The sequence below is a fragment of the Cydia strobilella genome, chromosome 8 (assembly GCF_947568885.1).
Source record: "Cydia strobilella chromosome 8, ilCydStro3.1, whole genome shotgun sequence".
NCBI lineage: Eukaryota > Metazoa > Arthropoda > Insecta > Lepidoptera > Tortricidae > Cydia > Cydia strobilella.
This window is the reverse complement of record NC_086048.1, coordinates 13,948,024-13,964,840: the sequence shown is the minus strand read 5'-3', so window position 1 is coordinate 13,964,840 and position 16,817 is coordinate 13,948,024. Positions and strand designations below refer to the sequence as shown.

The 16,817-nt window shown below is 36.6% G+C and overlaps 1 protein-coding gene across 1 annotated transcript in view; it reads left to right on the top strand.

Moving 5' to 3' along the window:
* Nucleotides 1–16,817, top strand: part of LOC134743757 (acid sphingomyelinase-like phosphodiesterase 3b) — an 83,075-nt gene that overhangs the window by 15,824 nt on the left and 50,434 nt on the right. Inside the window, exon 2 of the mRNA XM_063677401.1 lies at nucleotides 16,490–16,607. Within this exon, the coding sequence (XP_063533471.1) occupies nucleotides 16,538–16,607 (70 nt within the window). The 5' untranslated portion in view covers nucleotides 16,490–16,537. The remainder of the gene's footprint in view (nucleotides 1–16,489; nucleotides 16,608–16,817) is intronic.

Genomic DNA, 16,817 nt, shown 5'->3' with positions numbered 1-16,817 from the left:
TATTTATCAGTACGGTTTTTACTCACTATTATTTTTAGTCGCTTTTAGTCAAAATTATTTTTTACAAACCGTACTGATAAATATTTTGAAATATGTCTCACGATAGTTTAAGTGCGAACACCTATGTATTTTAGAATTAAGATTCTTGCAAATAAAAAATCTTTATCTTATCTTTATTCTGCATAAAGCGTCTATTTAAAATCATATGAAACGCAGGCTTTAATTATAAAATTAGTATTAAAATTTATGCCTTAATTTTTACTGCGTTTTTTCAATTTTAGCGAATGTTTTGCTTAATCTAGTTTTATGAAACTGTTTTTGCTTAGTCTAAATTATTTTTTACAAAGTTATTAACTAAAATAGCTTGTAGGGTCGCCTCCACTAAAGTTGCAAGCGGCCAAAGCTGTGATGCCTGCTTATTAATTACTGCTTAACATCATATGGTCCGCACGCTTATTTGCCACCGTCGTGGTATAAAAAATATATATTTTCAGTTAAAACTAGTTCTAACCAAGCGAAACATTAAAAATAATTCTCGCGATGTTCCGTAACATTCCCACTTCTGCCTACCTATGCCGTGTTACAACGTCGTTTAAATGAAGCACTGAAACCGAAGGTGACGTAAATAAGACTATCCGACACACACTAAACCTTGCGCCATTCCTTTCTAACTTTGGTAATGCAGGACAAACACAAAAATAAACCTGACAATAAAAATAGGACATCCGTAATATCCTTTTAAATTCAGTATAGAATCTGAATTAACGAGGTAAATCTCTGCCCGAGATCTAATCCTGGAATAGATGGCCCCTTCACTTTTTGCATACAAATGTTAGGAGGAATTTGTGCCTTATCGCGGCCCGTGCATAAAAAGTAGACATTATTAAATACAGGGAACGGCAAGCGGTAAATGCTTCCTTAGAGGTTGGCTGCTTTAAAATGTGTAGCTTGCTTTTATACGAATACCTGCCTACCTGAGTTAGGTGTTTGACAGAAAATGTAACCTAAAAATGATTGAATCTGATTTCAAATACCAATATGTAACGAGAAATCGTTGTTGAAAATATTATGTGAATATGCATTTTCCATTCCTAAAACAGAACAAACAACTAGAGCCCTCTATTTAAGAACGGATGAATCCAATTTCCCGTGTAAAAATCCAGGCCGGCTTGGGCGAATCGAATAACCCACGTATTGACCGGCGTTTTACATAATTTACCGTATAAAGGAAACGATTGTTAGGGTCCCTTCGCAGGAAGCAGAAACCGCTTTAAGATTTTTTTTATAAACTGGTCAGTAAACGCAAAGGAAATGTTGTTGCCCATTCTGAGAGGTTATGACAGACTAATCAAAATAGACGTTTTAGCTGTCCAGCAGGCTTATTATGGATGGCTTTATCCACGTGATAAAATTGATAATTTATAATAACTGCCACTTTTTAACACCACAGGATTGAAAGTGACGGACACCGTTTTATCACGCTGTCACGTAGACAAGAACGACCATCATAGCTACAAACGAAAATATTACATTAGGACGATCCGCTTCGTCTTAAAACTAGGTTGCAGACGTTATAGGGCGCCAGGTTGGTCAGTCACCCTTCGATATAATATGTTACCTGGATATGTTACGACGTCGTCCACTGTCGTCTTAAGTAAATACATTTCTTATATTCCTAGAATAACTGAGTTGGGGCACACGCCTCCTTTTGGTTTTAACTAACAGTCATCGAGTCGCTCTTAGTGGTAGGTATGGGGAGTTGGGTACAATTTATAGTTATGACTGCGAAATTATGTTACGAATTGACGGAACCATTTACCAGAACCCCACTCTTTCCTGCAGTCCATGTTTGCACGCCGGCATGAAGCACCGATAAACATTGTGTGCATGTAGCTACCCGTGTTTGCGTTAGAACACTGTTGTGCCCAGTATTTGAATATCTTGCTGGATTGCATTGCTTTGCCGCTACACTTTTATGAGGTTACGCGCGAATGGTTTTGCTAAAGCCTTGTTTGGTGCAGTCTATCTACATGTTATAAGATAAGTTATTACAAAGATAGATATAACTCCGTAATAGATGGATACAGTCTAAGGAAAAAACGTGCCTCGAAAATCACGAAAAATTGATTCTCGATCAGATGGCGCCACTAGTTTTGCCCTATACTCGTATAGAGCGCGTTGACTGTTTCTTTTGTTATTTATAATTTTAACGCATACCAGTGAAAGAACATGGGTCAAAATCATATAAAAATAATTAATGCAAATAAAAAAATCATTTATCCATATTTAAATACATTTTATCGTATTTTTATAAATCTTCATTTTTAGTTTTAAAGTGTGTCGACAGATGGCAGTTTTTTTTTTATAAGTTCTTTATTTAACAATATATTACAAGGTAATTACTTAATCTAGTGTACATTTGGCATCCTAGACAGTAATAACAATAATTTAATACAGTTTAGTGAGCTGTAGGCGCTCATTATAAACTTTTTAACAACTCAGTGTTTATTACATTGGCATGGGTAATATCATAATACCACTAATGCTTATTACAAGTAAGCAACATCACAGATGACAGTGAATTTACTGGGGTTACAAAATTTACTATGACAGTACCGCTCTAGTATAAGTTACTCTATGGTTATTAGAATAGTTTAATGTTAAAATAGTTACGGGTCTGTTCTAGCTTGAGACTTGAATGTACCTAACGGAATCCGCGCGGCGCGTTGGTAACGCGAGTATATGAGCGTCGCATCCGCTTGCGATAATATACGCAGCAGGTATGGTAAATATGGTATGTTGCGGTGATGGTAGAAAATGCTTTAAGTCTGCCTTTTGTACTTATTACTTCATGTTGCGGTATACTGTTTAAAATTATTAAATAAATATACGAACGGAATGCAGCACTGATAGGTAATTTAATTCAGTCCCGAATAACATGAAATTCATCATAACTCTTAAGAGCCTGGCTCTTGTCGGTGGAGTAACCGCCACTCCGTTCTTCTTTCTGCCGCTGTTTTGAGCTCCTGATACGTCACTACGTTGATTTTCTCCTTAGCTTGGTCCAAAAACGCACGTCTCGGTCTTCCTCTGCCTCTCCTTTTTTCTATTCTTCCTTCTATTATAGACTTTATGTAAGTATCGTGCCGTATCAGGTGCCCCAACATGTTTCGCCTTCTGTTTTCAATCATTCTCAGCAGACATTACAAAAAAAAAAAAAAAAACTATGCCGGCTCCAACCCTACACCACGGACCCGAGAAGATTTAATTCCCTCCTAAATTGTAGGAGGGTATCCCAATATGGGACCGGCAACAAACTCGGCGGGACACATCTTTTCAAAACATCGGAATGTCCAGCATCATCCAACACTACGGTCTCACAGTCTATGTCTCGCTTGCTCCTTTATCAGGTGGACTACAGGATCCCAAGCTGGTGGTAGAGAAAAGCCATCTTCCCTATTAAAGTTTGGATATTTCTTAATCTCAATGGCCTCGCGCAGCATTCTGGGTATGTAACGCTTCTCCTTGGCAAGAACCAGAGGCTTATCAAACTTGATTGAGTGATTGGCTTTATCCATGACATGCTCACAGACAGCAGACCTAGGTCGACGGTGCTTGACATCAGCTATGTGTTCCTTCACCCGAGTGGAAATGCTCCGTTTCGTCTGCCCGACATATGATAGGCCACACTCACAGTCCAGCCTGTACACTCCTGCAGTCTGTAGAGGGGTATTGCATTTTACAGGCCTCAGGAATTGTGACATCTTCTTCATTGGCTTGAAATATGTTTTTATAGAAGCATGCTTCAAGATGTGGCTGATCCTGTCCGTGACCCCCCTGACAAAAGGCAGAATGGCAGGCCTGCGCTCAACTGTGGGGATCTTAATGTGGGACCTCTGGTTGACCCGCGGTATCCTGAGCTCGTTTGCCTGGAGCGCGCGCCTGGCATGCTGGAGCTCCGCGGCCAGATGCTGGTCATCACATATCCTCTGGGCTCTCTGAAACAAAGATTTGCCTACTGTAACAAGTTGACTGGGATGGTGATGCGATTTGCCATTTAAGTACCTATCAGTATGAGTAGGTTTCCTATACACAGTGCGACCTAGGGTGTTATCAGGATTTCTTAACGTCGTTAACGGTTACGGTAACGTTAAACGTCGGGATGTATTATAAATTCAATATACGCGATATAATCCGTTTTCATAGTTTTATTTCATTAATTTAAAACTTTTAAAACAAGTTAATAAAACAATTAAATTCCAATTTATAAATGTATTTAAGTAAAATCTTCGCTGTCAATCGAAAAATTATTTTGTTTTAATTAAGTTTAAATTAATTGCTAGACTTAATACAATTTATTAAACGGTTATTAACAAATTCTACTAATATTTTTTTCTTATTTAATATGCAGTGTTTTCGATGATATAACGTTATTTTATTTTATTTCTCAATATTTTTTTCTGACATGTAGTACCTAGTAGTAGTAGTAAAACTCTTTATTGTACAAAAAAAACTATTGTAGGTTAAATAAAACAGGAAAACACACATCATTTGTACAAAGGCGAACTTATCCCTTTCAGAAATCTCTTCCAGTTAACCTTTGAGCAATTGCGGGAGAATAGGAGAACGGTAGACATCAAACATGTTTCCCATAAGTTAATGAATTTTTAGTAATATTTTAAATAAATTTTTAGTTAATATTTTTAAGTAAATCCTAGGTTTTACCACGGCGACCGGTAAATGTTGAGTCACTGGTTCTTGAGACTATTAGATGAAAATCCTGTACGTGTAAGGACCGTTATATGTAGCTCCATTTAGAGTGATGCTTCATATTGTTTCGGATATTTTACCAGTCAGTCATGTATATTTCGATCTCCCGCTTCTGCTGAAAGAGAGTGAACTCAACTTACGCAGGTACGTTTGTACTGCAAATTCGAATGCCATGAGCCCTGTAGAAGTTAGGAGCAGAGCAATGTACAGTGTGTCATATACCCTCTGTATGTAGGCAATATGCCCAGTCCAGTCGGTTCGAATTTTTGGGGAAATTCTATCCCTGTAGCTGGCCACTGTAATGGGTAATAGAAACGCGTTCCGTATGTGTTTCGCTTTCCAGATAACCAGGGTGTCTAGCCAAGATGCCAATCGTTTACGCCTCGTAGCGAACGAGATACCGTATCCGTGTACGTAATAGTTGTGTAAATACGACATTATAAGTGATTTGTTTTTAGAAGTTAATAATGGCTATAGTAAGTTACCCTTAAAGACATATACCATCGTGGACTTTTTTGTAGACCATTAAAAGTGAGACAATCCCACCATACATTGTGTTGTTATATCTCAAACGGATCAGGCAGCGATCTCGTTTAAAGCTCCTAGACAAGGTGTTTTTTCCGACATCATTAACAAACATCATAATTATCGTCATATTATTTCAACAAATTGACAAAAAACCTTAACAAATTATACACCTAAACCTTCCTCAAGAATCACTCTATTCGAAAGGTGAAAACCGCATTAAAATCCGTTCAGTAGTTTTTGAGTTTATCGCGAACATACAAACACACAAACAAACAGACGCGGCGGGGACTTGGTTTTGATAAGGTGTAGTGATGTATAAATGTATTAATAACAAAACTATATATAATGTGTATTAATAAATTAGGGTTTTAAGATTCGTTTAGCATTTAATTCAATATAAAACAATCTAAATACAAGGCAGCCTAGCGAAGCTCTAACTTTAAGTGTCTGGATATGCATGATGGAAGCCACTTGTGATAATATAAGCCAGAATAAGCCTTCGTAAACTGTACGCCGCATTTCTCCAGAGCGTATTAAGTTATATCTCGAATAAAGCTTTATTAGGAACATATTGGGTAACTTTTAAGGATTTGCCACACTGGATGTGTTCTGCGGGCAGCGGTCAGGTCAAATTTCAACTTCAAAGGTTGTTGTCAATGTTGTTCATATATAATGCGGGTTTGACCTGACCGCTGACCGCAGAACGCATCCAGTGTGGCAAATCCTTAAAACCCCAAAACCATTAGATACAATTAATTTAATTATTTGCTGTAAGGCTTTAATCAATTCTTGTACTGCCATCGACTACTTATCAAGATCAACTTGCCAGAGCTCAACGAGGGTGCGGACTTGCGGAGTGTTAGGGTCGGCAACGCGCATGTAACACCTCTGGAGTGGCACGCGTCCATAGGCTACGGAGACTGCTTACCATCAGGCGGGCCGTATGCTTGTTTGCCACTAACGTAGTATAAAAAGAAGACGATTGTAACGAGCCCACGCTCACTTGTCGAGGTCTTACAGAGTTATGCGTACATATGTGGACTACAGGATCAAAATGCTCAAAATAATAATGGCCTGATGTTCCGAACGTGACGTTATGTTCGTGGTTATACGTACGGAGTTTTAAAATTATGAGTGAAAATAGTGTTAGTTTAAATCAACATAATTATAAGTAAAATCTATTGATTAGTTTCAAACTGTTACAAAGCGGGCACATTTATTTGTCTGGCAGTCACATCAAAGTCGAGGGACCACTTAGCTCGTTATTGAACTTTAAACGCCATTTAAAAGATCTAAGAAAATCTAATTGACAAAGTGATTATTAAAATTGATATAGGTATGTATTTCATATTTAATTCTAGCATAGGTGTGCGTTTTAAAATATGACAGCCAACCTTCTTTGATATTTAATCTTCATTACTTTTTAAAGGTTAAAATATTTATTTAGTCGTTATTTATTAAACCAAGAAAAAATCGTTTTGTCAGAAAATCTGGTAAATGTACCTCACAAAGGTTATATACATAACATTAATACTAGAAATAAGCATAAGCTTGCAGTACCCTTCACTCGGCTCCATAAAATTAAAAAATCATTCATGGGTAACTGTGTAAGATTTTATAACCTATTTTTTTTAGAAACCTAGTAATATTAAGGCTATTGTTAAAAAAGCGCTGATAAACATAAATGTATAAATGTGTAAAATATTTAATTAAAATTTAATAATGTAAGCAGGGGTTGCATCCCCATATCCCTTAGCCCATATAATCGTAAAAATATAAGATTGGAGCTAGGAATGTTGTAATTCTTGTTCTTTATAAAAAATAAACAGTTAAAATTTTTTTTTTTTTTTTATAATAAACTTCCAAATATCATCACTGAATTATCTGTTAATAAATTTAATAAATATGTAAAACGTAAACTTATCTCTAAAGCCCATTATAGCACACAAGACTACATGAATGATGAAACACCGTGGGATTGTGATTGAAAATAATTAATTATTTATTATTGTGTTAATAATGATGAAATTGATAATTAATACCTAATCCGTATTTTTTGACATTAGATTTTTTTTCTAGAAAGTTTCTAGACTTGTATTTTTTATACAATTTTGGTGTTTGACGATCCTTTTGTGAATTCTTATTATTAAGTTTGACATATCTATACACACAGTCTCCTGGCCGTCGTGGCAGGGAGATGGGACAGTGCACTTATTAGGCACTGGACCTCCCAACATCTTAGTTTAGGTTAGTACCTAAACTATGTTACGTATGTACTATGTATATTATGTACTATGTTGGTACATAGTCATTTAAGTATATTTGTAACTAACAAAATATGGATTGTATTATCGTCCGAAATAAATGATTTTTATTTTTTATTTATTTATAATAATTCAATGTTTTTAAGAATAATAATAACTGCATCAATAAATTGCTCTGATATTTAGATTAAGGTAATATTTAAAACTTGACAATTTATAATTTTTAAGAAAAAAAAACCGACTTCAATGGGGGATGCCGCTGAAAGTTTACTTATTGTTGATGGTGCACTCTTAGATTCCAGACAATGAAATGAAAAAGACAGCATCTTTTGCCTAATTATCCTAGTCCATCTTTTGCCTAATTGCCTAATTATTAATAATATTGCATAATAATATAGAAAAGGAGGTATAACCATCCACTTTTCTAGTAGCATTTCGTTTTAGTAAGGGTCGCAGTTCTAACCTAACCTAACCTACTTTTCTGATAGCATTTCGTTTCTGTAAGGGTCACAGTTCTAACCTAACCTAACCCACTTTTCTAGTAGCATTTCCGGGTCCGAGTCTGGGTCCGGATCCGAGTCCGGGTCCGTGTCCGGCTGTCCGGGTCCAAGTTTGGGTCAGAGTTCGGTCCGGATCCGGATCCGAGTTGGGGTCCATGTCCAGACCCGGGTCCGGGTCCGAGTCCAGGTCCAAGTTCGGGTCTGGGTCCATAAGGAAGAGAACAAATCGCTAAACGTGAACTATGTGTCATTGAAGAGTTCCATTCTGATCATCATCAGCAGTTCCACTTCATCAAATGTCACTTTTTTAAATGTAAATGCTGGATTTGTTGATGAAAATACAAAAATCACAATATGATGTATGCCTTTCACATTTAAGGAGTTCCCTCGGTTCCTCATGGGTCTCATAATCAGAACTCGAGCTTGACAAAAATATGTCTTAAAAACTTAACTTGCTTAACAGACATAAAGAAGAGGACAAATCGCCAAACGTAAACTATGCGTCATTAAAGAGTTCCATTCTGATCATCATCAGCAGTTCCACTTCATCAAATTTCACTTTTTAAAATGGAAATGCTGGATTTGTTGATAAAAATACAAAAATCACTATATGTATGCCTTTCACATTTGAGGAGTTCCCTCGATTCCACATGGATCCCATCATCAGAACTCGAGCTTGACAAAAATGTTTCTTGAAAACCTAACTTGCTTAACAAACATAACGAAGAGGACAAATCGCCAAACGTGAACGATGCGTCATTAAAGAGTTTCGTTCTGATCATCATCAGCAGTTCCACTTCATCAAATGTCACTTTTTTGAATGTAAGTGCTTGATTTATTGATGCAAATACTAAAATCACTATATGTATGCCTTTAACATTTGAGGAGTTCCCACGATTCATCATGGATCCCATCATCAGAACTGCGTTTTGACAAAAACGGGACCAATCTGTAGGTATATAGTTACAATCAAAAAAAATAATTCAAAATCGGTCCAGAAACGACGGAGTTATGGAGTAACAAACATTAAAAAAAAAACATACAACCGAATTGAAAACCTCCTCCTTTTGAAATCTTGAAGTCGGTTAAAAAGTGCTTGTTGCTAGGCCTATTTGAATAAAGAATATATTGAATTGAATTGAAAGAGTGTTCAGTAAGCCGGACCGCTCTAATAAATTCTGTCTCGGAAATCCAATAAAGATAGTTCGGTGCCGAATTCCGGTAAACCGATTATTCTTCGGTTACCTATTTTTGCCGCTTTCAGCCCGTATCCGGGATGAGACTAGTACTGTACCTTTCGAGATACTTAATTTGATTGATTTCGCGATTCAGTATTTATTAGTGAAACTTTTATTCTATCGCCCCAAATTTTTGGGCTGTCTTTAGCATGTCGAATGATGCATTACAGCATTAGTAAAATTCTACTTTATTCCTAGTACTTAGAGTTCAGTCTTTGAAATAAGCATACCACTTTTTGTTGTGAGCTTCTGTCAAATTCAAATAGAATCAGTCAAAATATAACAAGAATAATGGGTATTTACGTTAGTAAAATTCTACTTTAATTATAGTCTAGTAGTTAGAGTTCATTGTCATTATTTTTTATGTTTATCTAGAATATTCGATATTCTAAATGTGACAGAACATTCGCTACTTATATTCTATTGTAATGTGAATGGTAAATAGTCACCCTGGCAGTTGTAACTTAGCAACTGTTGTTTACTGTCAGACAAAAGTAAATGTCGTAAACAGATATAATATAACCTTTTTTTTTCTCTATTAATTTTAAAGTGTAACCGAATAAAAAAATGGAGGAAGCATTAAATACGAGAATTATCCAAATAGGGAAATTAGCCTCCCAATATTAGAACACGGAGTCAATTAACTATAAATAAACGCGATCGTAACAGTAACAGTCGTGCATATTAGGTGTGCCACTGACGTTTAATAGTACATTATTATCGAGGCTCGGAAGTAGCTACTTGCTGGCTGAGGATTCGTTTTAAACGGACGACCTTGGGAGTCCGTTTAATTGAATCCGAAGCCAGCAAGTAGCCTTCCAGCCGAGTCATATATAGTGCTTTTTTCAAAAATGGCGCAATAAATGCAAATATAATAGAAATATTTTACAGAAGCAACGTTCTTATGTATATATTTTCACAGAAAAAACTAAAAAGATTTGCTTTGCCGCCGTTTTATTTTTTAAATTAAAAATGGAAGTGTATTTTTCTGCTGAAAATACGCCAACCTATTTGAGACACCTAAATAGTCGCGGTACCAACATTATAATAATAAGTACTGATCATCTGTTTGGCTGTTTAATGGACCTATGCCTTCATTTGATATGGCCACTTCAACTTTTAAAAAGTTTGGAACTCGACAAATAATGGAATTTGGATGCATCATTGCAGTCCCGAAATCGAGACTGCAATGTTTTTAACTTTTTAATTTTTTGACTGACCATAAACTACGCACTTCGCGACCTACTTTTTAACCGGCAACGTCGACTTTGCCATCCATTTTTGAGAAAAATAATTTACACTCTTATTCACAAATATCAAGTCACTGCGCGTAACATTATTATTTATTATGATAGTTGATTATTATATGTAGTGTAGTCTGCAGTTACCATTTATCGTCATTACGGGCGCGGCCCTCATTTCCGTGGCATATATCACTGACGCGGTGATTCCCTTAAAGGAAATAAAAGGGGTCGCTAAAAATAACCTCGTATGTCTTGAATAAATATTTTAAGCAAATAAAGAATATTTATTATTTTTTATTATAAATATTTTTTATTATATTATTATTAAAAAAATGTATGTCAGGCTTGTGTTTTATTGTGTACTTTATTTGACATGCTTGTTTTGTTCCGAGTATATTTTTGAGATCGCTGTTAATAATTGTAATGATTTTTAAAGCAAAGTATGTTTAATAAATAGTAAAATATTGTTTTCATTTGAAATTTACTTTAACCTGGTACCTATACCTAATCATGTACTTATTATATCGCATTGTTTTACATGTTGTTTCGTGTTCTAGTTTAAGTGACGGTGCAAAACCCAGTGCGCTTCAATGCATCAAATTGTAACTCTAGCACGATAGACATATTTATTGACTTATATTGACTTATAGTGTAACTAACCGGGAATCATTGAAAACTCTAACACGATACTCTAACGTGTATTAAATTTTTACAATGTAAATTGCTAGAACAGTGCCTTAGAAAAATGTATAGGATAGATTTTTTTATATTATTAGGTACATGCTATATTACTATTATAGATATAAAAACTTGTTACATGCCTGCATACATTTTATCAATGATTGCATTAAAGTAGTCAAGTTTTGGCAGTAACTCGATGACATGACCAACTTTTAATTGGTTGCCAAGGCAGGCAAGACAGGGCAAGGCAGTATGTAATTGGCTGTATTAAAGTTCAAATCCTCCGGGTTTGAAATTCAAATATCAAAATAGTATAACTACATTAACTACTCGTTATTACATATCACTTGTTGGTAACTTCAAAGCTGGGTCATGTGAATTAAACTGAGTTGCGAACTCGGTACATTCCCAGTCCAGCCCAGTTTTAGAAGCGCCTGTCACCTGGCCCCGCATTCATATTTACCGAGCACAGGCAAGCATTGGACTCGAATCGACGAGTGGTTATGTTCGAATGTCAACTGCAAGCAGCTGCATTACTATTGTGGCGTCGTTGTGGCCGCCGCTGTATCTATCGATTTCCTTGATAAAATGAGTTAAGGTCACTGCCTTATTACTGCCGCGATTATCTAGACGAATGTAATTTCTCACAGTAGTCATGAAAAGCACTTTGTAAACAATATATGGACTCGTATCTTCAACGATCGGCCCTCAAACTAACTCGTCCATCTAGTGGCCCTATCTAGCCCCTTCAACAACGTACTATTACTTCAAATTCCAGCATAGCCTACACCGGGGAATGTGTTAGGTTCTCCGAGTTCAAACTTTAACTGGTTTGTCTGACGAACGCTGGCCCGCAATAGGTAAGCGATATACAACAAGCCTGCTAAGTGTCATTTTATTTCCGTCGCTCCGCGTAGTTTGCATTCAATCTGGGAGTGACGACTGTTTGCTTCATTCACTACGTGGTGGGTGGCTTCCATATAACCTGTCACATGGCAGGTAAAGGATGAGTAACGCTACTGTGAAATATAGGTGACTGAATTAAGTGTTGGTTGTAGTGGCATATTTCGCTTGCAATTAATTTTTTTGGTAATTTCACTCTAATGTATCTAAAACAGTATCAACCGCTGCTCTAAAAGGGCCCACTGTTTACCAGTCCGCCGAACGATATCAGCCTGTCAGTTAATCGCAAAAGGCCACACACTAACAGTTTTCGTTCTGGTTTCGGCCTGAGGGCTAACACGAACCGATATGTGTGGCCGCTTAAAGGATGACTCACATTAGACCGGGCCGTGTCCGGGCCGGAGCTTCCGGCGCTTCGTTTTCTATGGAAAGCATCACGTGATCACCTGTCATGTCACAGAAAAGTAAGCGCCGGAAGCTCCGGCCCGGACACGGCCCGGTCTAACGTGAGTCATCCTTAATGATTCCGGTCAGCGCCGACAGATATTGGCGGGACAGTTCGTGGTCTGAAATAGAACATTTAATGTGTGGCCTGTTGCGATTAACTGACAGGCTGATAGGTATCGTCCGGCGAACTGATAATCAGTGGGCTCCTTAATATCAGACCGTTGCCGGCGGGTGACCGTACGGCGGAAAACTGACGACTCTCAACTGCTACACAGCTAGTCTGTAGTAGCAGAGGTAGCAGCAGGCCATTGCCGGCAGGCAATAATCGCTTATGTGTGTGGACGTTATTGGCCTAGAACGGCAGGCCGCCCGATAAGGCCAGAGACTGCAGGCGGACTGGTAATCAGTGGGCTTCTTTAGGTAAAGGTATGTATGATTTTGGTATGTGGCAATGTGGGTAACTAGATATGTTTGAATTGGTGGTGGTCGATAATACATCCATAGGTACACTCGACGTCAAAAATATGTTTAAGTACACTTTTACACTTTACTCCTTTGTAATAAGACAAAAAGTGTAAACAAACATATATTTGACCACGACTGTACGTTCTTCCTCTTCTTCTTATCATTATACAGCTTTCCCGATGGCATCTTAAACGAGTCCGTGGATCGGCGCAACTTGGGGTAACAAAGCAAATACCATAGATATGCGAAAGTAACTGCAATTTTACCATTTTACTTTAGCAAGTTCACTCTTGCCTTAAAATCCTAGATTGTCCAATTTTCACTTTTTACAACAAGTTACATCCGTACCAGTGGCGTTGAGTAAAAAATCGTCGTAGGCAAGCTGGACCTAATTTTCTTTTCTTTCTGGGAAATGTGTTTTAACGTCTGAAAATAAGGAAAACCAGTGGAAATCGAGTTTCTATGGAAGTTGGTGCGTACAACTGATTTATAAATACGAATACATTTCACGACAGAGCACACAAAGCCAAAAACAGATAATAAGCCGAGTTGCAGCTTTCCAGTGTTTGAAAATATTATACGTACCGCATGTACGTGCTGCGCATAATGTTATAATTGAGATTTGTGCTGCCAGCTACATAATGGCTCGTTAGTGTAATAAGCAGAGGCCGGAATTCTCGTGGCAGTTTTAATTGACATTAGGGACTTCTCGACTTTCGATTTCCCGATATCGATACAATGTATACCTACATCATATTAAAAAAGATTAAAAGTAGAGGTAATAACAAGCGATCGCTAAATAGCGATCTAATAATTAAAAATGCTAAATAGAGATTTGCGATAAAAACTTTGAAACCTTAATAGTTAATAGTTTCACAACTAATTACTTCAGTTCCGTGTTTTTTTTTAAATTTCACGTTCAAACTCTGTTTTAGTAGTACTAACAAATATTCCATATTTTTTTTATAAAATATCTTATCTGCTTAAAGCTTGCTACTTCTTTTACAGTCAAATATCCATGAACTATTATAACTTTTTAATATTTTGTGTTCTACGTTGTCTCGATATATGTGTATCGGAAGTCGATAAATCAGAACTCCCTATGATAGTTAAAAAATGCCACAATAATTTCGGACTCTGGTAATAAGGTTTACATTTGTATGAAGTTTGTTTAGGACTGATAATAATGGCAGCTGGATGGGAGAAATAAATAAAATATACAGCGTTAACCTCCACAGACATTTCTCGGAAGCAGTAAAACTTAAATCCGCCTAAGTATATCAAAACTATATTTAATTCAAACCGTTTAAAACGTTTTGTTTTGTGATTTATCGCGGTCTGTACCAATTTCTAAATATATAATTTATTTAATATTTCATATAATCGACGGATGTCAGTATCGAAGTTTTGTATTAATAATTGTACATTCGATAGAATCGCTTTTGAGCCGGTTAATATTATGAATAATTAATATATATAAATCATTAATGTTCTCCAAAGTGAATACGTATTCACGGCAAATCAAGGAAATCATAACGCTATGCTTTATCAATAACGAACATGTTAAATTTAAATAAAATTATAAACTATTATTAATCGTGCCTTATTTACGAGTACAAACTCTTCCGGTACGTCTGTGAAAAGAAGTACAAACTGTGATCTGCTGCCGTAACCGACAGGAAATTGCTGCCAAGTCCAGCAAAAATAATAGACTACATATATCTTAAAATACCTAATGATTTCAAACAGTTATTTTTTTCCACCACATTGTAGCAAAGCAAGCAAGCAAATTAATCACAAGATAAGGAGGATTCTTAAGGGGCCCACTAATTACTAGTCCGCCGGACGATAACAGCCTGTCAGTTGTTCGGAGTTCGGACCTGTCAACTTTTTGTTCAATCAGGACTTATTGGACCACTTAACTTATTTTGAATTGGTACTTATTTTTAAATTATAGCTCGAAGTTCAAAACCTTGATATTTATACAGCTTTCATAGGTAAAGAAAGCCCATCCGTTCCTTGAAAATCATAGCTTATAACGGCTAATTCTGGCGTCGGTTGTTTTTGCCAGTGATTGGCTATTTTTAGGATATAAGTTAAACAATTCATTGTAAAAGGGCGTGTTCTGTCTTTACTTTGAACATGAACAAGAGATATTTTTTAAAGGAGGCTCATTTGTAGGTATTTTAATCACAAACGGTTAGACGAATTTCATAGTGTGTGCCATGACAATTTTGTTACATTAATCTCTATTGTGAATTTATCCCAATGAACTCTTTCCTATACGTGAGTCAATAACTGACAATTATTCGCTGAAGTTTAACTTTTGGCGAGTCTGAAATACTAAATCTCTCTATTAATGACTTTCTTCTTCTTAAAGGGCAGTTGTTTGCTCTCTTCCAAATGAGTTTACCTCGGACAAGTGCTAGTATAATTTATTTAATTTTATTGCCGCGTTGAGTTTCAAGCGAGCCGTATTTTCTGGGGCACATTCTTTCAACTAAAGCCAGTAAAATATCGTTTTAGAACTTTTACGTTACGAGTTTTCAGAATACTCATTGTATAAACATGCACTCATGCTTGAAAGTTTAACGTGGTATAAGTTTGCAAACAACTTTTTACCTTTGTTGATTGTTATACTGCACGTGTAAGCTATCGGAGGTTTATTTAATTGTTTATACAAAATTTAAAATACTCTTGAGTATATTTGAGAATTAGGTAATCAAGTAGGCATGTCATTTTAAACGAGGCACGCATACCTAATAATATAAAACTAATATGCGTTTTCTGAATACCTATGCTATGTCTTGTTGTATTATAATTATGGACTATATCACAAGCATTATTAATATTAATACGATGCCACTAACTAACACACAGACTAACTCAGGGGTTCCCAATCTTTTTCAGTCCGCGGCGCACTTGCAAGTTTAAAATTTCGGCGGCGGTGCCCTAAGGGCCGACACAGACCGAATGCAACCCGACTGCAACTTGTATGGGAGCTGCATATCGACGTCGGCTATTCGAAATAGATAGGTAGGCCCCTCTCTAATGTCTACGGCGCCCCAGGGTGACGCGGCGCACAGTTTGGGAACCCCTGCTTAACTTACTAATTGTATGTTATTTTTAATTTGTCTTTTTGTATAAAGAGTTTACTACTCCTACTAACAGGCGTAGGTATTCTAATTTTATTGATAGGATATGAATTCGACCTGGATTAGATATGAATCGAATTCATATCCTATAATTAACATTAGAATACGCCTGTAATATTAAGTAAAGCAATGATTTACTGTGATTTGTGTCACACTACATATTCTTTGGTGAGCAGCATACATATGATGTATTTATTTATTTGAAATTTATTGTACAGTAAAAAATATACAGTGACAAAAGGCGGACTTAATGCCACACGGCATTCTCTACCATGTATTTTCTCAACTCCCCAGGTACTAATTGACGTGGCAGTGAAAATGCGAGTGACTTAGTGTCTCACCATGAAGACCGCGCACCTCGTGCTGACACTGACGTGCGTCATCTCCTTTACTTGCACGCATGCCAAAATAGGTGAGTGATCTTGCTTTTATCTAAAATATCACTATAATATTTTTCAAACTGGAAGATGTACGATGATAGATGTCAATGAGGGCCATTGAGGGCTATCGTTTTTTTGCTCACCACCCTCTGTTGATGGTGGTCCAAAAGACTAAAGAACAGCTGTCAGTCATTGAAGTGATGTGACATTTCACATTTCGAACTATGGAAAAGACCACCATC